Consider the following 22,233-nt stretch of genomic DNA (forward strand, 5'->3'; position numbering starts at 1 on the left):
AAGGAAACTAAAGACCCAAAGTTGTACTGGAGCTGCATTATTATTACAGGAAGTGGTTCATAATATGATGTTATTGGACTGGTTTGGTGCTGCCCACATGGTTTACATATCTATCGTTTGTATGCATTGGGGTATACTTACCATGTTGTTCGCATTGTGGTAGAACCCTGGACAACTCTTTCACCATACAGCAAGTGTTCAGTTCCTCTTTCAGTACCTCTGCATGGGCCCTGGGCACACAAACACATTCAACATGCTGTTTGGGAATCCTGCTCATCAACTGGAGACTGTTTCATCAGAAAGCAGTGGATGTGCACCTGTGTGACTTTAAATGCAGGTAGATCCTTCCTCTAAGATGTTCCCTGGGTACTCTACCTTGCAGACATCTCTGGGAAGCTTTGAGAGTGAATCATCCTGTCTTACTAATACAGTACAATGAGTGGATTTAATTAATTCAGTAGAGATGACAGCCATCGCTGGGCTGTGTCACTCATTTAGCCTCTCTTCCTTCCTCAAACACACGTCTATCTGTGGGTGTATGGTAAACAGCCCTGCCTGCCTGCCCCTGTTTGGCCTGGGGTGAAGGCAGAGGCCTGACTGTCAGAGGAGCAGACACCAGCCCTAAGGGAACCACAGCTACAAGCTGGCAGTGTGACACAATATGAACAAATTCCAAAACGGGGTGGGTTCTATATCAGAATAGTCTTGTTGGGACATTTTGAGTTTTATGTTGGAAGAAATGCGAGCCTCTCCCTCACAACTCCTTCTTCCTCTTTCCTCTTACTCAATCCCTTTCTCTCTCCATCACTGTCTCCCTTTCTCTCTCTATCACTCTCTCCCTTTCTCTATCACTCTCTCCCTTTCTCTCTCTATCACTCTCTCCATCACTGTCTCCCCTTCTCTCTCTATCACTCTCTCCCCTTCTCTCTCCATCACTGTCTCTCCTTCTCTCTCTATCACTCTCTCCCCTTCTCTCTCCATCACTGTCTCCCCTTCTCTCTCTATCACTCTCTCCCCTTCTCTCTCCATCACTGTCTCCCCTTCTCTCTCTGTCACGCTCTCCCTCCCTCTCTCCCTCGAGCTTCAGAATCCTGTTCCATGAGAAGCACTGGGGTGTCTCTGAGACAGGGCTCCTAATGAAGCATTTGCTGAAGTGACAGATTCAGATAGACACATTGTTGTGGCTGGCCTATTAAACCAAATGAGCGAGAAAAGATGGGAGGATGAGGGGGGGGGGGGTGTTGACAGGGGGTTCTGTTATGCCACTTGCTTGGGTACTTCACGGTTCAAACAGCAGTAGTAGATTCACACGGTGAGATAGGAAATCTCTCCTCCTTAAATGAGCACAGTCCTAGTCTGCCCTGTCTGGAGATCTGTCACTTATTCCACACGCTAAGAAGGCCCTCAAAACATCACCGCCATCTTCTCCCCCCCATGCCTGGGCAGTCACAGAGGGAAGGAGGACAGGGTCTTTCAAGCATTAACTTTACAGAGTTACAAAGTAACCTGTGGGGAGAGTTACCATAGAAACCAGTCTCATTATAATGAGGAAGTGAAGTCTGTTGACAGGGACGGAACGCCTGCCTCTTGTTTAAACCACGAGCCAAACTGTTTCCCGCGTTAGTGCAGATGCATCAGGCAGATCCTGGACAGAGAGACCGGGTCCTCGCTGGGCGGGATTGGAAGTGGACTGGGACATGAGTGACACGTGAAGGAGCAAAGGGGCAGAGCTTGGCCGGATGAGGAGCCTGTGGTTACTCTGTAACTCTTGATGTCACTCACAACAGGCCAAGGGACAGGAAGTTTCACCTTCGAGGAAAGACTCTCAAACAGCTGGAACACGGAGCGCCGGAACAGCGACTGAGAAAACAGAGAAAGGTGATAAAAAGCTCAGTCGACTCTGATCCGGATAAAAAACTTTTTAAAATCTTTTAAAAGAAAACGAGAGAAGGCCAACCCTCCCCCTGCTGGCTCGTCCTCAGGGCTCAGCTGGTGCAGCATGGGCTCCGCAGGATCCAGACCCAGGCTGTGTCAGGTAGCCCCCTGCCACAGCCTGGGTCTACAGGAGCAGCAGGCCAGCCACCCTGCCTTGCCCTCCTCCCGGGAGCTGCAGCAAGGAGCTCTGGGATTCAGGACTGCCCAGCTGCCTCCTCTCAGACCGGACGAGAACAAACGTCTCCTGACGCTCCCTACAGGTCAGAACATGTCTAAAGCTAGCGTACAAACCACCTCGTACTGTGTCATTGATCCACAAGCCGTAATGATTTGAATCCTGATGTGTCTTTCGGTCATCATGGCAGCTTATGGAATGTGTTTCATCCACCTTACGCTACCCCGGAGGTAGAGCTTTTGATTTTTCAAATCAGTTAAATGTCTTGTGTGTGTTAAAATGTGTGTGTGTGTGTATGCCAGAGTCATCATTTGCAAGCAACCTCCCTCAGAGTCAAAACAACCTTTCAAGCATCATTCATTCTCATCCTCCGCGAAGACAGCAGGTCAGCACGGCAAAATGATCTTAGTGTCTAAGTTAGTGTTATTAGGGACTCTGGAGAAGGAGTGCCGTCTCATTATGTGTGTCTGCGATTCGCCCACAACCATCCAATCATCATCTCCCCTCAGGCTTTACAACCAATGGCCCCTCACATTGGGCTTGCGGCTGCTGCCAATCAGAAGGCCTGGGTAACAAAACACACGTCACTGAGTATCTGTCACCTGTCTGTTTGTGTGACGTGAGGGTACGATGAGAGGACATGTTTCTTGTCTCAGGACAGGGACCTCACAGGTGGGGGTGTTCTCCCCTGTTCTACCCCCAGTCTGGAGGGACACGGTGGCTTCAGCAGGAGGATGCAGGTAGGGACACATCAGATGAACATCCTGGCACAGTACTCTGTCATCCTCAGAACCACGACTAGTTTAGGCCAGCTGGACCTTCGTTCAGGGAGGGGAAAAGGTTTGATCATTCAGACCGTGCCGAACCTCCATAATCGAATGAGGGTTTTGGTTTCATTATACACGTCTATGAAGGAGAAGAACAGGGAGATTGAGAAAGAGAGAGACAGACAAGATGGAAAGGGAGACAGACAAAGAAGAGGGAAAGAGAGGCTGAGAGATGAGGGAGAAAAAGAAAAAAGACAATGGCGAGAGACAGACACAAGAGGAAGAGAGAGAAGAGGAAGAGAGAGAGAGACAGACAGCTGGTGAGCTTTGATGCAGGGCTTTTCTCAGTGGACCTGATTAAAACACTGATGGAGTAGAAAGGGGGGTGGGCTACTGCCATGACTCTCCCTCTGCTCGGGGTAGGAGAGACAGCGAATACCTGCAGCTGGAAACCCTGTCACACCACCACCTACACACCTGACACCTGTCATGCTTCAAAGTCTAAAACATCATTTGCTGAAAATGCTTATAATGTATGACACAATGGGGGTGGAGATTTTTGAAACAGTGTTGGAGCTGATGGGTGTGTGGGTGTAGGGAGATGTCCTGCAGGCCCAGACAGCTCTCAGTCGGCAGACGCAGCTGCGACGCCGAGCCCACCAGAGGCGCGCCCGCGAGCGGAGAGCACGGGGCAGGGTCGTCTACACAGATAACGGTGAGACACACAAACCACCTCCTTTACATCCAGTCAGCCCCAACAGGTTACCACTAATCCAAACTCTGTAATGACTGGAATGCCGGTGTGTCTTGTGGTCGTCGTGGCAGACGACGGGGAGGGGATGCAGAGGCTGCGTGTCGTGAGCAGACCCACAGAGAGGGACATCTTCTGGGACGAGGCTAGGGGAGAGAGCATCGACCCCAGGGAACTCCAACTGACACCCCCTCCCCTGGAGCAGAACAGGGGGAACCCCCAGCCAGGCCCTCCACACCCCCAGCCAGGCCCTCCACACCCCCAGCCAGGCCCTCTCCTCACCCCCAGCCAGGCCCCCTCCACACCCCCAGCCAGGCCCTCCACACCCCCAGCCAGGCCCCCTCCACACCCCCAGCCAGGCCCCCTCCACACCCCCAGCCAGGCCCCCTCCACACCCCCAGCCAGGCCCCCTCCACACCCCCAGCCAGGCCCCCTCCACACCCCCAGCCAGGCCCCCTCCACACCCCCAGCCAGGCCCTCCACACCCCCAGCCAGGCCCTCCACACCCCCAGCCAGGCCCCCTCCACACCCCCAGCCAGGGACAAGGATCTGATCTGTGGAGGTCTGGTTGGCGGCAGGCTGCACTCGACCGAGGACTGGACAGCAGAGACAGGGAGGCAGACGGGGCACACAAGGCCCACTGGGGAGCACTTCCCCTGGATGCTGGACTGGAACAAGAAGGGTGGTACCGGCCACTCCGGTTCATTAGCGAAGACTGAGGGGTCTGGCTGGAACGTGTGGCGTGAGGGCCTGGGAGGCAAGCAGGAGGGCAGAGGGGGGGTTAGAGGCATCTGTCAGGGGAGGAGAGGGATTTGGGACGCTGAGTTAGAATAGGAGTTTTTGGGTAAATCTGGATCATTTGGTGTTAAAACCTCAGTACAGTCTAGTTACCTCAGAAGGTGGCTGTCATGGACAGCAGGCAGCAGACGTGGTGGTGGTGTTGAGCTGTATTCCACTCTGAAAACACACTTCTTGATGATGCTACGGCGCTAAGCTATTTAGATAAAATATTCCTAAAAAAATAACAGTCGATGGCGCCCTCAAGGGGTTCCAGTGTGACACTGAATGAGGACTGTGTAACGTGTTTGTGCCAATGTTTAGTAAGCGAGTACACTCTGTATTTGACGATGCTGTGTGTGTCTGTCATGGGTTCATCTGTTTTAGGCTTCTAGAAAGGAGAGAAGTGTCCAAAACAACCTTATATAAATGTGTATAATGCAAGTGTCCACATATCTTCAACTATTCTTCTAATTATCCGCAAAAGAGAATGCATCACAAAATCGGTCCGAAAATACTTTGATCAATTATTCATGAACGAGAAGAAGGAACTGAAGAGTCCTTCAGAAACGTAAAGGTCCGCCAATTCCCTGCAGAAATAGAAAGATCTGTGGCTCCTCAAGTGTCTCTGAAACAGGAAATTGCTCATCGCCCTGCTGCTCTCCTCCTCTAAGGAGGCCCTGATGTGAGCTCTCAACAGGCTGGAGAGGAGGAGAGGAGGACTGGGCAGCTACGGACCACCTGAGGCCCCTGGCAGTGAGGACAGACCAGGCCGGAGGCCTGATGGAGCCTACGCAGCACAATACATCTAAAGACAATACCAACGTGTGACACCAAGACAGTTTATTTCTTTTTTTATGTGGATTTATATTTCATGGTATTAAAATGTGTGAGCAAATTTTATCACAAAAACTGTTATATTATATTCCACCACATGGTGTCATTATTGGATAGTTTCACAAGAAACTATATTTAATCACGTCTTCCCAGTAACATTAATGTCCAAAGGTCATCAGTGAATGTTAATAATTTTGGAAGTCTAAGTAATTGCCGACTCTTGTCTTATCTTTCTGAAGGAAAATTAATATGCATCACATTCATTACATCCCTAAGTCCAACAAATGCAATAAGCTATCGTTTTCAGATGAGGTGCTTTGTGCCCAATGATGTGGATGCAAAGCAGTAGAGCAAAGAAGCTCATTAAAACGGGCCCATCTATTGAGCAAGACGTGTTCAACCAAGCAAAGTCTGCCGTAAAGAGAACTGGACAGACTTCAGGAGCCGGGCTGAGTGACCACTGACTGATGGGGCCCCTTAAAAAAAACACACAAAAAACCTTCTCCTTTTCCAGTTCAGTGCCTCTACACACTAGGTCTTAAAGCCAAATGGACGGGGCGGACGGGGAGGGAGCACTGAGGTCCGGGTGTCTGCCACACCACACGGTCACAGAACAAGAAGGTGACGGATGCCATGTGAGCAATTGGTTCCAACTGACAGGGGATTGGTCACGGTCAGTCTTGTGGGTGGAAATCCACGTGAGAACGTGGCGTTTGCACCAGCGAGGGGGCAGGAGAGGCATGGGAAGCACAAAGGAGAACTGGGAGAAGGCTAGCTGCTGTGGACAACACAGTGGAAGGTCATCTCCAGCTGATTTAACCCTACAGCTGCTAGCTATTCACATGTCTGTCTGTTGATGTTACTGACATGGCACCAATCCCACTGGGTTTTTGTTTCGTTTTTTAACACTGAAGACAAGGTTTTGGTAACATAGGCATCTAGATTATACTTTGGAAAGTTATTTTGTATTTTAAATCACAATGCTCTCCCGTCATATTTCAAGAGGGCCCCATCACCTACCCCGTCTGAACAACTAGCTCCTTCAATTAGCCTGTGATGTGCCCAGCTGACTGGGGAGGAGCGTCCTGGAGGGAGGGTCGTTCCTCCACGTCGGCCTGGAGAGGCTGTCTGAAGAGGCTGCTGGCTGACAGGCAAGACGGGTCAAAAGGGGGACCGAGGAGCCCTGCAAGTTCTCCAGAGGAGCCCATTGTGGCCCAAGCACAGCCCAGACCAGCCTTCCCTTTCACAGGCCAAGCCCCTTGGCCCTTTGGCCCCAGACACAGACTGGGACATGGCCCCAGCTGCTAATTATCCATCTGATGGAGAGGCAGTGAAGTGGGACTGTCATGGGAGGGGTGGCCCCTCTGTCTAAAAGGGTGCTGGGCTACGGACGAGGCTTGAGAAAGAGAAAAGGGCGGAGGGATGAAAGGACTTTAAGACCAGGGGCAGGTCACTGGAGCAGCAATAAGAAACTTTATTTTATACAAAGATATGGACCGAATGAAGTGGTGTTTACTACAAATAGGGGCTTGTTTATGCTTACCTGACGATCAAATCCCCTCAGTGTTTCTCCTCCTAATCGTTCTCTGACATACAGTTTAACGTGATCTCTTTTTAAAAAGCACATTTTCTCACGTGATTTCATAGTCTGTGTTTTTGTCCCAGTAGCGGGCACCATAATGTCCACCAAGCTCTCTCTTCCTGGTCGGTCCTACAGCATCATGTGACCCGACGACACCGGAGCAGAACCAGTCGAGTTCCAGATGTAGTACTCTGAGGACAACAGCTCGCGAGCTGCAGAAAGGAGAGAGGCGTCAGAGTGCAGGAGAGGACTCAAACACAAGGAGAGGCAAGGAGGGTTCCAGAAACCAAAACATATGAAATCACAAAAACAAAACCTTAAGCTGGGGCACGGCCGGATCAGTGACAAAAAGGAACAGTCCATCTTCCTTCTGATGGGTATTTATCTGTGCATTTATTATCACCAGAAATCCCACACTCAGACCTCCAACAGTGAACACTCACATGTTATGATCCTGGGTTTGACTGAGGAGTAGACTTGGACAGAGTTTTGATCCACACAACATCCAGACAGGGTCAGGTCTGGAACCCGAAAATACAGCTACAAAGCACGGAAGACTGCAAATAAGCACTCCCAGTTGGAATGGGGATGAAAAACAGCCGTAAAAAGCTGTTCGTCATTGAGATTATGAGCGTATGCATGATAGATTGTCGTACTTTGATGTATGCAGTGAGTCCTGTGCACAGTGGGTCAGTTGGTCCCGGTGGCTGCCCTGTAAAAGTCACCCTTCCTTCAAGAGTCACCTCCCGGGACTTGGGGAACTTTTGTCCTGAAGAGAGGAGAGTGAAAACAGCCACTGAGGCGCCTCAGGAGGACTGGTACTCCAGTTGCAGCTGTCAAAGGGGAACTTACCGATGACCCAGACCAGTAGGCTCTTCTCTTTGGACACCTCCAGCAGCCCAGAGCTCACCTTCACATCCACACTGCCCATCTGATCCCTGCACAGACACACAACCCACAGAGTCAACACAACACATTAGCAGCTAGGTTACTTATCTCTTGCTCTCCTGTTGTGGGTGCCATTCCAATGGGATATGGTGTAATGTATCGTCTGACAGACGTTTTATTTTACATGTTTTTTTTGTCGGGGGGGGGGGGGGGGGGGCATTTCTCATGCTTTATTTGACAGTTTTAAGAGAAGTGTGACAGACAAGGCAAGGAGACATGCAGCCAAAGCCCCAGGCTGCTGCTATGAGGCCTCAGCCTACACTGTACTACACACACCTATCCTGAGAGCTACCAGGGCACCCCAGATGTTCTGTGTTACCTGTTGAAGAAGGGAAGGTGAGCCTCACAGTACTCAAAGCTGTTCCTCACGCTCTCATGCAGCTTCAGGCTCACAGCCAGACGTAGCTGGTTCTCCTTCTCCCTCAGCTGGTAGGAGCCGAGGATAGGCGGAACGGGGACCTGGGAGAACACCATATCTTGTCAGCCCGAGGACTCACACGCCCCTCACAACTCCTTTGCATCGCGAGGGAGAGAAATAGAACCCCAAGCGTTGGCCACCGCCCCCTCACCTGCCCCACCGCCCCCTCACCCGCCCTCTCACCCCCTCACCGCCTCATCACCAGCCCCACTGCCCCCTCACCTGCCCCAAGGCCCCCTCACCTACCCCAACGCCCCCTCACCTGCGACGTGTAGCTGCAGAGCCTGAATGGCTCTATGGGAGGGGAGAAGGGGAACTTGTAGGGTCCGGAGAAAGCGGAGCTGTCGGAGTCGTCCACACTGCTTGCCGTCAGGATGCTGGCGTCCAGTGAGGTCACACAGGGGTGAACCAGGATATCCTGCAGAGGGGAGCCGTTTGGAGGCAGGGTGAGAGTGACCGTCACGTTGGGAAGAACCCCCTCTACTTCACACTAAGGGGACAAAGGGCAGAGAAGAGGTCATCACAACCAGTAATATCTTAAAAAAAAATATAGGAGTACGGACTGAGAGAGTTCCAGAGCTCTGACACAATCCTCTGCTAACCTTAGTAGTGACTGTGCCATAGACATCCCAGAGGTCCTGTCTGCTTTGGTTTCCATACTGCATGGAACGCACCACCTCTTTCAGGTCGACGTTGACCACGGCCTTGCCGCGGTGCAGTCCCGTCTTCCAGGCGGGCTGCTTCTGGGCCCCTGCAGGAGTGGGAACAGCTGCAGTGGGCGGGGCCCCCGTCTGAGGGGCCCCCAGCGGGGTCCCCAGGGGGCAGACCTGCAGTAGGACGGAAGGCATGGCGGCCAGGCGAGACGCCAGCCCTTCGCTGTCTGCTTTACCCCCAGACCCGCAGAGGAAGGTCTGTAAGCCTGTTAACAGTGCGAGGCCCTGGGAGACAGAGAACAGGCTGGACAGAGGGGGGCGAGGCTCTGGAGGGGCATCAATCAGGGGCAGACAGGCCAGGATCAGAGGCCCCTGTGGGATGGCCAGCACCGGCCAGAGGACCCCTCCTCCAGCGCCCTCCACGTGCAGCTCCAGGGCTGGTTGGCGCTGGCGATAGAGGCAGTCATCCCGCGCTGCCACAAAAGGCTTGTCGAGATCAGCGAGCCCCAGCTCCGTGAGCAGGAGCTGGAGCACAGTAGCATCCTCGGGGACAGACACGTGCCGGGAGCCGGCCAGACACTTAGCACGCTGTTCTACAGTTGGATACCGCCTGTTTGAAAGAACAGAACGATCAAATGTTTACGACAGACATGCCACGGTAAAACTATGGGTGTAGAAATTATGCTTTTCAGTAATATACAGTCAAAGTTACAAGCAGGTTAAACGTTTTTGCTTATAAACGGACAATTATATTTTGGCTCAACCCGCAAATTTAGCTACCATTTCAAAATACAATCACAAACCTTGAAAAACGCACTGTGACAGATTCTCCTTTCTCGTGAGATATAATCCATAATGCTCGCACGCTCATTTGGCTAGAAAAGAAGAACTGTCATCAGAAGGAATTGTCTGTGATAAATAGTAGATTACTATGTATTTAACATTAAATTAGCTTGAGTTTCAAAGCACTTCCTTCTTTAGCTGTCATGTGACAAGCACCACACATCACAAGACTGGTGAGCATGCGTACAAGAACAGTGAGGTTGTTCGTTTTGTATTACAAATTCGTAGACGTCCAGTCGTCCGATTGGAAATCTTTCGGTGGCAACACGGTGCACCGTGGGACTGACCGGGTATACTGAGGCCATATGACCGCAAGCAAATATCCCCACCCTTTTCTCTAAACAGGAAGCTTGAAACAGTTAGCTAGCAAGCTAGCTGTCAACAACAAAGGACAGTATTGCCCAAATTCAGCTGATCTGGCTGTTGGCTGTTTTGCCTTTTAACTTAACTAACGACTAAACTGCAATATTTTATATTGAGAGTTGAAGATCCAAAATGGCAACAACTGCTCAACTGTTTGAGGTAAGTAGATGTGTGACTGTGTGTTTTCTCTGACCTGTGGGTGTAGCTAGCTAGCAAGCATGAAGGCTAACTAGCTAACTGGTGCTAGTAGAGGCAGTTAATCTAAGATGGGGTTGGGTCATTTAGCTAGTTAGCTATCCACCTCTATCATGTAAAGCTGAACTCAGGACAGAACAGCCACGATTAAAAGCTAATGAGCATGCTATAATGATTAATGGCTTCTTACATCTGAGAACAGTCCGTGCCATAACTGGATATCACTTGCACCAACAACGAATTGCATCTTCATACAATACCACAGTTTTTTACTGAGTACGTTCACATTAAGACTCTATCTAGCCAGCTATTGAGTCCAGCGTAATAATGTCAGCTAGCCAGTCTAGCTGCAACGATAAGGGTAGATACACAATTTGTCCATGCCTTTGTATGCTGTGGCAACAGGAACTTTACTCCACACTGTGTTTGACCCCCTAGGAGCCCTTTGATGCAGATGAATACATAGAGAGGTTAGCCTGGAGAACTCCAGGAGGAGGCTCCAAAGGTGGCGCAGAGGCCTTTGATCCCAAGAGGTAAAGGGAGACTGTATTTATTGTCAATTAGAGTACTTTTGTGTTGCCCATTCCACCCCGACTCTTAAATTAAATTAGCTCTTTCTAAAGCTGTAAGCTTGAGCCAAACCTCATCTTTCAATGCCTTCTTCATAGATTGGGGCTTATCATGGACATTTCAGTTTGACTTTTTTTTTTCTAAACTTAAACCAGTCCTCAAATTCAGCCTTTAAATATTTTTTTTACTGCCCTATCAAAAGAAATACAATACAGCTAGCTACGTCCAGCCTTATCTTTGCCGTTCTCAAAGCGCTTTCCCCAGCTGTGTTGCAAGCTCCATCTAAAGCTTGTGGAGGCAAAGTAAGAGGTGCACAGCATCTCCAGAGCCCACCAGGCTGTGAGTCACATAGTTACTGACAGAAGGAAGGAGAGATGAGAGCCTCGGGAGTTTGGAAGAGATGGACGGTGGCCTTAAGCTGTACCCAGTGCCGGGGGAATTAGTCGAGAGATTATACACTCATCAGTTTGGGATGTTTCATACTACAGTGAAATATGGTGCTGACTTAGAACGTTTACTCTGCCGTCCTGATGGCACTTAAATACAGCTGACGAAGCTTCCAGTTTGAGAGCTTCTTAAATCTGGGGACCCAGAAATTAAACACCCAAACCTACTATTTATATCCATTAGCTGTCAGTGTATGGGGTTAGTGGGACAGATTTAACCCTGCATTACCCAAGTCCTCCAAACTGTAAGCCTTCATTTACTGTTGATCAACAAGAACGCCGATCTCGAAATCTAGTCGGTGAACGTGTTTGCTTTCCCCCCCTGTGTGTGTAGGCTGCTGGAGGAGTTTGAGAACCACATCGAGGAACTGAAGCATCTGGATGAGAAGATCCAGCGGAGGGTGGAGAAACTGGAGCAGCAGTGCCACCGGGAAGCCAAGGAGTTTGCCCACAAAGTGCAGGACCTGCAGAGAAGCAACCAGGTGATCTGCAAGGCCTGATACACCCACGCCTTCCGGAGGCTACGATGGGACGCATTTCGTAACACGGGGCAGTGACTCAATCATACTAGGCAATCAGAATAACGCAGAAAATTGAGAAATTGTCTCAATTTTGGTGGGGGGTCTAGAAGTGGAGTGGTCTAGAAGTAATCTAGTATTAAGTGTAGTAAATAGTCCCCCCTTGTGAATCAGATGGCTGAGCGGTTAGGGAAGCAGGTTATTAATCAGAAGGTTGCAGGTTCGATTCCCGGCCCTGCAAAAATGACATTGTGACATTAGCAAGGCACTTCACCCTTCTTTCCTTGGGGGAAATGTCCCTGTACTTCCTGTAAATTGCTCTGGATAAGAGCGTCTGCTAAATGACTCAATGTAAATGTAATCAGAAGGAACTAGTAGTCTGATATACTAAATTAGACTATCCTTTTTCTGTCTCCTTGCAGGTTGCCTTTCAACACTTCCAGGAGCTGGACGAGCACATCAGCTATGTGGCCACCAAGGTGTGTCACCTTGGCGACCAGCTGGAAGGGGTGAACACACCCAGACAGAGGGCTGTGGAGGCCCAACGCCTCATGACCTACTTTAACGAGTTCCTGGACGGGGAGCTACGCAGCGATGTCTTCAACAACCCAGAGAAGGTCAGCACATTTCAGCCACCCACTATGTATTGAAAAGTGAAAAAAAACAAGTGTCTGTGAAATAAAAAATAAATTAAAACATTACAGAAAACATATTCCACCCCCATAAGTGGTTGCTTTTTAATAGCAGCATAAATATCCACAGATTAACAAAACTAAAACAACCTTGAATCCTAGACTGCTGACTGTACCTACATGATTAGAGGCTACAACAACAACACGAAAGTACCATTAGTTATTTTGCTGCTCAACAACAAAAAAAAAGATTGCCAAAGTAGCAGAAAGTGGCAACATTTGTCGGTAGTTGCTAAGTACGACTTTTTTTGACATTTTGACAGTGCAAAGTTTCTAAATCTTGCAAAATTGTCGCTTAATTGGCAACATTGTGTAACCAATAGCATTAACCGGTAAAAGTGTGTATTGTCGGTTAAATTATGCGGATAATTATGCACATTCCTAGTTGCAGATAAACATCCATTTGGGATTACCAGTAGACCAGGCCTCGTCAATAAACTTGATATCAACCAGGCAACCCTATCATTGATGCTACAAAGTTTGATAGTCGAGTATTTTAGCTGGTTTAGGAACATCTGGGATTTTCTCAATTAACCGCGGGTACGAGGAACGTCATTACCGGGGCAGGGAGTCCACAGGTCAATCTCAGAGACGGGAGCCGGAGATGGGAAGCTCAGCTTCCGGAGTAGCGGGCGGGAATATCGGAACAGATTCTTCTTTTTCTTCCTGAGCGTACCTCCAGACGAGGGTATGGAGGGAGAGAGGGGGAGGCTGCGCGTGAAGAGCTGAAGGGGAAAGGCTCCGTTAATCCTTCTGAAAGGGAGGGCTGGGCCGCCAGTGTGGAGACAAGTGCTGCTAAACCCTGACTGCAGGGAGACGGCTACATTACTTACATGGGATTTAGCTAATCTTAGCTGGGGGACAGATACTTAGAAAACCTTCGCCGAGCAGAAAGGCAGGATCCTCCTCACGGGAGCGGAGTAATGATGTTAGCTGAGGCAGGCAGTGGCGGGAACAGAAGAGTTGCGGACGGCGGGCCTTTCTGGGGTCTGGGGGGTGTCTGCCGCCCTGTGTGTCGGGGGGAGGGAAGTGTGCGAGGGGGGGGGGGGGGGGGGCTTTCCGTAGCGCCCCTCCCCCCCCCCCCCCCCCCCCCCCCCCCCAGGACAGATTATTGAAGGCGATTTAGGCTCCGGTGGGATTACAGGCCATTGAGAGGAGGCATCTCCAGTGCAGAGTGATGCGATGCTAAGTCAGTGCTGCTGGACGCTCAGGTGAGCAGTGCCTGCTCCTTATCAGCTCCGTGGAGAACACAGACAGGTGGAGGAGAGCTGCTTTAAGATGTTCATCCCCACGGTGGAGCTGATGATGCTGCAGGCGGCCGGCCCGCTCTGTTTGCCTGTCTAACTCTCTCTCTCTCTCTTTGTCGCATCCTCTCTCGTTCTCTCTCTCGTTCTCTCTCTCTCGTTCTCTCTCTCTCTTGTTCTCTCCAGATTAAGGAGGCAGCTGATATCATTCAGAAGCTGCATCTCATTGCCCAGGAGCTGCCGTTTGACAGGTGAGATGGCTTTGAAGGCAGTCAGAGGGACAGGTGCTGCTTGTGGTCTCTGGACATGCTCTGTGACCCCCAATCAAAAACCTAGCACAGTGATTTTCAGCTAGATCATTTACGTGATTAAAAACGTTGTACTTCACTAAACTCACTGGCGGGCAGAACGTAGGAAAGTTGATCTCCAGAGTATCTCTGATGAGCGCTCGTGTTTTTGTTCTTCCAGGTTTGCAGACGTCAAAGCCAAGATAGCAAGTGAGTGACTGCATTCAAATCAAGTCAAACGTTATTTAGTGCATTTCATACCAAGAGGCAACATAATGTGCATCACAGAGGGGAACAAAGGGGGGGAGCAATCTTTGCCAGAAAGCGAAAAACCAGTCCACCCATTTGGGCCAATATAGGAGAACTGTAAAATGAACATTCCTCTCTGAAATGAGACGATTGAGCACTCTCCTCGAGAGTGTCCAATCCTAACGGCATTCAGTCTGGGTCTTGTGATGCCAGCCAGTCAAAGTTACAAGGGCACGACTGTCTAGTGGAAGACATGCCAATCTGCCTGACCCAGACAGCCCATGACCCTGTATGTGTGTGGGTGTGACCCTGTGTGTGTGTGTGACCCTGTGTGTGTGTGTGACCCTGTGTGTGTGTGTGACCCTGTGAGTGTGTGTGTGACCCTGTGTGTGTGTGTGACCCTGTGTGTGTGTGTGACCCTGTGTGTGTGTGTGTGTGTGTGTGTGTGTGTGACCCTGTGTGTGTGTGTGTGTGACCCTGTGTGTGTGTGTGTGACCCTGTGTGTGTGTGTGTGTGTGACCCTGTGTGTGTGTGTCCAGGTAAGTACCATGACCTGGAGCGTCAGCTGATCCAGGACTTCACGGCGGCCCAGCGTCGGGGGGAGATTGGGCGCATGCGGGAGGTGGCTGCCGTCCTCCTCCACTTCAAGGTGACCCACAGCTACCCCACTACCCACCCACACATCAACACATGAGCCCACTACCCACCCACACATCAACACATGAGCCCACTACCCACCCACACATCAACACATGAGCCCACTACCCACCCACACATCAACACATGACCCCACTACCCACCCACACATCAACACATGACCCCACTACCCACCCACACATCAACACATGACCCCACTACCCACCCACACATCAACACATGACCCCACTACCCACCCACACATCAACACATGACCCCACTACCCACCCACACATCAACACATGACCCCACTACCCACCCACACATCAACACATGACCCCACTACCCACCCACACATCAACACATGAGCCCACTACCCACCCACACATCAACACATGACCTCACTACCCACCCACACATCAACACATGACCCCACTACCCACCCACACATCAACACATGTAGTCCATGTATATATATAATTTTTGTTGTTGCATAACGTCCTATTCCTGATGCCATTGAAATTTGAGCTTATAAACATGTATATATCAAGTTAGTATATGAAGTTCAGCAGTGTAGCAGGCGTGCTAGTCTCTTGTGTGATTCTCTGTTACAGCGTGCTAGTCTCTTGTGTGATTCTCTGTTACAGCGTGCTAGTCTCTTGTGTGATTCTCTGTTACAGGGCTACGCTCACTGTGTCGACGTCTACATCAAGCAATGTCAGGAGGTGAGGACGTGGGACCCAGTGAAGACTTGTTCATCAGAATAATAATGATAATATGTCAATATGTTACAGTCGCTTTAGAATGGTAATACTGCTAAATGTAACACATCAAGCAGTCAAACAGAGAAAAGGAATCATGACATAGACTCCTTACTGTAGTGCCTGCTGTGTTACAACACTACTGTACTGGGGGCTCTGGAGCCTTCCGCAGCCCCAGGGGTAACGTGTGTGTGCCTGTGCGTGTGTGTCCAGGGGGCGTACGTGAGGGGTGATGTGTTCGAGGACACTGCCCAGCTGTGTCAGCAGGTCAACAAGCAGGTGGGGGAGGTGTTCTCTAGCCCGGAGACTGTCATGGCCAAACTCATCCAGAACATATTTGAGAACAAACTGCAGGTTTGTCATTTATATATAATAGTTTGAAGTTTAAAAAACAACATTTATTTGACAGTTGATTCAGTGAGAATCTGTGTGTTTTCAGACCCATGTGAGGAACAAACTGGATGAGACTCGTCACTCTGACGTCGAACAATACCTCAAGAACCTCTACGACCTCTACACCAGGTGAGACGGATACTCTACCCTTTATGCCTCGGAGTCGACTTCACCTGGTACCAACCCTCTTCCCAACCGTCAGGAAACTCACAAACCCTGTTCGTCTTCAGAACCACGGCCTTGGCTGCCAAGCTGACGGAGTTCAACCTGGGCTCAGACAAGCACACGTTTCTGTCCAAGCTGATCAAGAGCATCTTTTCCTCCTACCTGGAGAGTTACATCGACATGGAGAGGGAGAACCTGCGGAGCCGCAGTTCTTTGATCCTGCAGCGCTACTACGACTCCAAGAACCACCAGAAACGCCCCCTGGGCTCTGGCAGGTGAGTTGAGGCCCCACCTCTAGCTAGCCCCCCCTCTAACCCTAACCCCCCCCCCCCATCCTTCACTCCCCCCCCCCCCCCCCCCCCCCCCCCCCCCCCCCCCCCATGACTCCTCCCCCCCACCCTTTACTCCTCACTCCCCGCCCCCCGTGTCGCTGTACCCCCTGCTGTGAGAGGTGACCCCCAGCCCTGTCTGCAACCCCAGTATCCAGGAGCTGAAGGAGAGGATCAGGCAGCGCACCAACCTTCCGCTTGGCCCCAGCATCGACACCCACGGAGAGACTTTCCTGTCCCAAGAGGTGGTGGTCAGTCTGCTTCAGGAAACGCGCCACGCCTTCGAGAGGTGCAACAGGGTGAGTCTGCGCTCCGCCGCACCCTACAGGACACACTGGATATGTGCCGAATCATTGTGTTGAGTTACGATGGCACAGGATCCATTGGTCGACGGTTGTGCTGGAAAAGCCCTCAAGTTTCCCTGCTCGTACCTAATTAGGCTGTGTGTTTGTTGTGGCCCCAGCTGTCCGACCCCTCAGACCTACCTAAGAATGCCTTCTCCATCTTCCTGCTGCTGGTGGAGCACCTGTGTGTGGACCACATCGACTACGCCCTGGAGATTGGCCTCTCAGGCAAGTCTCGGCGCCAGCAGACTGAGGACAAGTCTGCGGCGAGGCGTTCGGAACAGCTGGATTCAACCAGCTGGTTTTCAGGCTTGGGGTATTCCGTGGGTTTGTTGGTTTAGCTGTTGAGTTTATTCCCCCTCTCCTTGTTTCTTCTGCAGCCATTCCTTCATCAGATGCCAAGAACGCCAACCTGTACTTCCTGGATGTGGTTCAGCAAGCCAACACCATCTTCCATCTGTTTGACAAGCAGTTCAACGACCAGCTCATGCCCTTGACTAGGTGAGCGTGACCCCCTCCACTCTCCGCTGGCCTCTGTGCTACAGCGGCGCTCGCAGCCCCGATACTGGGGGGAGAACAGCTTGTAAAACCTTGTTCTGGAATTGTCTACACACCAGCTCTTCCCCCAAACTGACTGAGTGCCTGCAGAAGAAGAAGGAAGTGATTGAGCAGATGGAAGTGAAGCTGGACACAGGAATAGACAGGTCAGTGCCGCGGTGTTGCGTTCAGAGTATTGCTGACTAGTGTTGACGGTTCGGTAATGTCCTGTGGTTTACCTGCGTGTCCTGTCTGTCTCCAGGACGCTGAACTGCATGGTGGGCCAGATGAAGCACATCCTGTCGACAGACCAGAAGAAGACAGACTTCAGACCGGAGGATGAGAACAACGTCATGATCCAGTACACCACGGTGAGAGATCCCATATCCATGCCACCGACAGCCCTCTTCCTGCCCACTTCAGCCAACCTCCAGAACCATGCACAGACAGATACACACCCACGTCCCTCCTCAAATGCTTCTTAACACACACACAAACATCCACCGTGACCTCCCCCCCCTCTCCAGGCGTGCTCCAAGGTGGGTGCCTACGTGAGCCGGCAGGTGGAGCGCATCAGGAAGTCGATGGACGGGAAGAACGTGGACACTGTGCTGACGGAGCTGGGCATCCGCTTCCACCGCCTGGTCCACGAGCACCTGCAGCAGTACAGCTACAGTTCCATGGGGGGCATGCTGGCCATCTGCGACGTGGCAGAGTACCGCCGCTGTGCCAAGGACTTCCGGGTGAGGGGGGGGGGGGGGGGGGGGGGGGGGTCACATGACCTGGGTCTCGAAGCCACACTGTAGAGATGTCAGGCCTGGTCGGGTGTAGGAGTTGTGGTAGAAGTGCATGTTGCTGGTATTGTTTTCCTGGTCCGTTAGAATTTAGTTGAGGACCATTCCCAAGTTGTTCACCTGAGACCACGGTGCTGTTTGGCCCCGCGTCTGGTTCACGTGTCTGACAACTAAACGCTTCTCTTCGTGTCCTTCTTGTCTTCCAGGTTCCCCTGGTCCTGCAGCTGTTCGACACCCTCCACGCGCTCTGCAACCTCCTGGTGGTCGCCCCTGACAACCTCAAACAGGTGTGCTCCGGGGAGCAGCTGACCAGCCTGGACAGGAACCTGCTGCACGCCTTCGTCCAGCTCAGAGTGGACTACCGCTCATCCCGGCTGGCACGCCATTTTAGCTAGCGACCCCTGAGACGCTCCCCAACCCTGATGATCCCCCTCCGTCCGTCCAATCATGCCACCTCCCTGGCTTTGTAGAACTTGGCCCAGAGAGATCCTTGCTCTGGAGAACGCACCTTCCAGACAGTGCACAGAATGGTCTCTTCTGGGTCACACATGCCCCGGCTCAAGCAGATGCACGTACCCGCACTAGCTTTGCCCACCTTGTGAGGCTGTGATCAGTCCATTTGCGTTGGAGATACTTGCGTTCTTACTTTAGATTTCTTTGCCGCGATGTCCAAAACATGTATGGGACTGATCCCTTTTGTTCTCTAAACATTAATACCCCTCATCCACTGTAGAGGTTTGGCATAGGCCTATTACAGATAAACAGACTTTGATTCCTGAGGTTTCGACAGTCACTTAAAGGGACATTTCTTTGTTTTGAATGTGCCAAATATATATGTAAATATATCGAGTGGCTGCACTTGTGCACAGGGCCGAACTGTGACGCTGTTAAGTTGTGGTTCAGCTTCTAAATCTCAGGCCTGGTTAGAGGAGAGCAGAGTACTGGGAACCAAACACACCTTTAACGAGGTTCTCCCACGCTGACCTAGCCTGAGTCCTCCGGCTGAGAAAAGACACATGACCGCTTCCCTGACCTCTGACCTCTGGCTTGTGACTTCACAAGCAGGGGTCAGGGGTCAGGTCCGCGGGCGGCGACCCAGACTGAGGTCAGGTGTGGGAACCTGTCAGGGGTTAGGGTGGTCTGCAGCTAGCTGAGGTGACAGGGGCCGCAGGTCAGTGAGAACGTGTCACTGTAATTGCACAGATCAACACCCTACTCATCCGGCAAGGCTGACGTTCGGTGATCGTCGTTGTGGACTGGATCAGTGTTTCTGGGTCAGGGCTCAGACAGGCGCTGGGCCTCACAGGGCTGATGGAGTGGTTAACATCACTGTGTTTCCTTGGTGACAGTATACTGATGTTGCTAGACCTTACCTGAAGCTCTCTGTTCTACTAAACTGTTCCCTGTCCACCACTCTCTAGCTTAATCATCTATTCAATTAAAAATATGTTGTTTTATCTTTGTCCTGAATACTTTTCCTTTTAATATTATAATCTCTTAACCTCCATGTCGGCTGATTTTTTATCTTACTATTACAAGTTACAGCGATGGGTCGGTTATGTTTTAGTTCTTATATAGAGTTAATTTCCAGTGAGAATGTGTATCGGTTTAGGGATGAGTTAGGAAGGGTTGTCTCTACCAGAGTAAAGTTACTCTTCAGACTTGGGGATGAGAATAGACAAGAGGGATTGGATGTTTACTGGTTCATGAAACGCTTGCGGTTGTCATGGGCGAGAGAGACGGTGCGATAGACAGCTCAGCTTGGCTCCGGCTGGCTAGCGTTGTGGAGAAGGTACACAGGGCATTGAGCAAAGTCAAACAACGTAATTAATTAGGCTAATATTAATAATATCAATGCCACGAAAATTCAATTCTCCGGGCCCTAATCACAACCGGATAGCTTGTCAAAATTATTGTGTTAGGCCCTGGTGCAAACATGGGGGCTTTTCCAAACATTTGAAAACTATTTATTTTTGCGGCGATTAATGTTCCCCGCTAGGGAGGAGAGGGGGGGGGGGGGGGGGGGGGGGGGGGGGCCGGGCCAGGGGCGATAACTGGAGAGGAGGCAGAGGCTGCACCTGCCCCCAGGGAAGCCTGGCCCAGGCAGAGGGGATAGGGGGGGGGGAGATGGGGTGTTTAAGCAGGTGGATGGGATTAGTAACTCTGTCAATACTGAAGAGCTGGATAAGACTGGTCTCACACTCGTCATCCGGCACAGTTTGAGCAGCTCCTGCATGGACACACACACACACACACACTGACTAAGGTGGTCCACAATCAGACTCTGAAAGACACCCCGAGCATGTGGAACATTTCTACAACAAACTTGTCTTGCTTGAAATGAAACGCTGTCAAAGCGCATCAGCTGTCAAATAAGGTTGTTGAAACTACTCCAATAAGCACCTGTTTGACAGAGGTGGTGATTCCCTCAAGCACAGTATTCAGCATGGATCACTGATTCCGTGCTTGGGTCTAGAAGTCCGGTTCTAGACCGTGTCTGACGACCAGAACCATTCTCCGTCCAAGTCGGCCTGGATCCTTTCATTCATCCTCCTCATCCTTCCGTTTGGCTCCTCCTCCTTCCACAAAACGACTCCTGCCACCATCTGTTTGTCCACTCACTCTACAAGCCCTGCTAGTCCTCCTGCATCCCACAAATCCTTGCTTTCGGCACATCCCTGCCGACTACACCGGCCCAGCCTCTTTCTCCTGGAGCACTGACAATAAAGCATTACAGCAGTCAATCCATGTCAACAACAGCTTTGCTTAATTCCTGCTAAACACGTTTAAGCTAAATCTTCACCTAATGATGCATAATGATTAGCACTTGCTCTTTAGTCTGCCGGCAGCTTGTATAAATTCCGCCGCTGTATTTCCCTGCTGTCGCAGCGATGACTCAGGTGTAGGAGCTACAGGCCTGGCAGGCTGGGAGGGTATTAAGGATCCCCCCTCTTCAAATTAGTCACCAAGTAATTAGAGCTCACATTACAGAGGGCTTTGTATTCCTAGGACACACCTCAACAGCCCTTTCTGCATCAAAATCAGATTAGCCATGCCTGAGCCAAGCACAGGTACGACAGTTCGTGGTCCGGTTCAACGCCGGTACACACGACACACAACGGTTGAGTGGTTCAAGTGGTATCAGGGTGTGTCCCCGTCACCTAGCGAGGGCTGTTATCAGGGTGTGTCCCCGTCACCTAGCGAGGGCTGTTATCAGGGTGTGTCCCCGTCACCTAGCGAGGGCTGTTATCAGGGTGTGTCCCCGTCACCTAGCGAGGGCTGTTATCAGGGTGTGTCCCCGTCACCTAGCGAGGGCTGTTATCAGGGTGTGTCCCAGTCACCTAGTGAGGGCTGTTATCAGGGTGTGTCCCAGTCACCTAGCGAGGGCTGTTATCAGGGTGTGTCCCAGTCACCTAGTGAGGGCTGTTATCAGGGTGTGTCCCAGTCACCTAGCGAGGGTTGTTATCAGGGTGTGTCCCAGTCAGGCCATCTGAACAGGAGTCCAGGCCCAGGAACGCAGCCAGGCTCTCTGATGTGATGCAGATGTTGCCCCGGTCTTGACCCCTCTGCCTGGGCCAAAATGGCACAGGTGCCATGCCACCTTCAGTCTTGGGCAGCTTGGATGAGCGCTGAGCAGGAAGCGGGCAGTGCCAACCCTCTCTTCCTCTCGCTCTCGTCACAACGAAGGCTAGCTCGGCCGTGTGGGTCCAAATACAATCTGCCCTCGAACGGCGCAATCATATAAACAATCGATCGATGCTGCTAAACGAACGTAGTGGCTTTTGTCGTTCCCATCTCCTGCTCTGCCGTTTAAAAAAAGAAAAAACAACAACATGCTCTATTAATACTCTTGTCATTGTTGAACGTTTTCCGGAGCGTTTTCCTGGCTCCGTGCCTGTGCCATGCACGCTCTTGGCTGGGCTTGTATGTTTGACTGCTCTACGGGAACAGACTGGCACTCTTACTGAGGGCTCCGGGGCCTGAACACACGAGCCACTAAACACACGAACTACTAAACACACGA

The 22,233-nt window shown here is 51.1% G+C and overlaps 2 protein-coding genes across 3 annotated transcripts; one reads left to right on the forward strand and one right to left on the reverse strand.

The window, feature by feature from the left end:
* Window positions 1-5,140: 5,140 nt before the first annotated feature.
* Window positions 5,141-9,848, reverse strand: ap5m1 (adaptor related protein complex 5 subunit mu 1). Of its 2 annotated transcripts, none has more exons than XM_047049080.1 (8): window positions 9,647-9,848; window positions 8,793-9,453; window positions 8,453-8,608; window positions 8,092-8,231; window positions 7,677-7,762; window positions 7,481-7,593; window positions 7,268-7,364; window positions 5,141-7,036 (listed from the first exon to the last, which is right to left on the reverse strand). In XM_047049080.1, exons 1-8 carry the CDS (start codon window positions 9,712-9,714, stop codon window positions 6,954-6,956), a joined length of 1,404 nt encoding a protein of 467 aa, XP_046905036.1. In that variant the 5' UTR covers window positions 9,715-9,848; the 3' UTR covers window positions 5,141-6,953. The 2 variants fall into 2 exon arrangements, with proteins under 2 accessions (XP_046905036.1, XP_046905029.1); XM_047049073.1 differs by having other exon boundaries at window positions 5,146-7,036; window positions 8,453-8,680.
* A 79-nt stretch (window positions 9,849-9,927) lies between these two features.
* exoc5 (exocyst complex component 5) lies at window positions 9,928-19,671 on the forward strand. Its single transcript, XM_047048280.1, has 18 exons — window positions 9,928-10,208; window positions 10,683-10,777; window positions 11,595-11,742; window positions 12,201-12,395; window positions 13,901-13,965; window positions 14,183-14,211; window positions 14,790-14,899; window positions 15,567-15,611; window positions 15,861-16,001; window positions 16,087-16,169; window positions 16,271-16,480; window positions 16,686-16,833; window positions 16,998-17,106; window positions 17,259-17,379; window positions 17,496-17,582; window positions 17,678-17,786; window positions 17,943-18,158; window positions 18,416-19,671. Exons 1-18 carry the CDS (start codon window positions 10,182-10,184, stop codon window positions 18,602-18,604), a joined length of 2,127 nt encoding a protein of 708 aa, XP_046904236.1. The 5' UTR covers window positions 9,928-10,181; the 3' UTR covers window positions 18,605-19,671.
* The last annotated feature ends 2,562 nt before the right edge of the window (window positions 19,672-22,233 follow it).

Source organism: Hypomesus transpacificus, chromosome 3 (assembly GCF_021917145.1).
Source record: "Hypomesus transpacificus isolate Combined female chromosome 3, fHypTra1, whole genome shotgun sequence".
Classification (NCBI taxonomy): Eukaryota; Metazoa; Chordata; class Actinopteri; order Osmeriformes; family Osmeridae; genus Hypomesus; species Hypomesus transpacificus.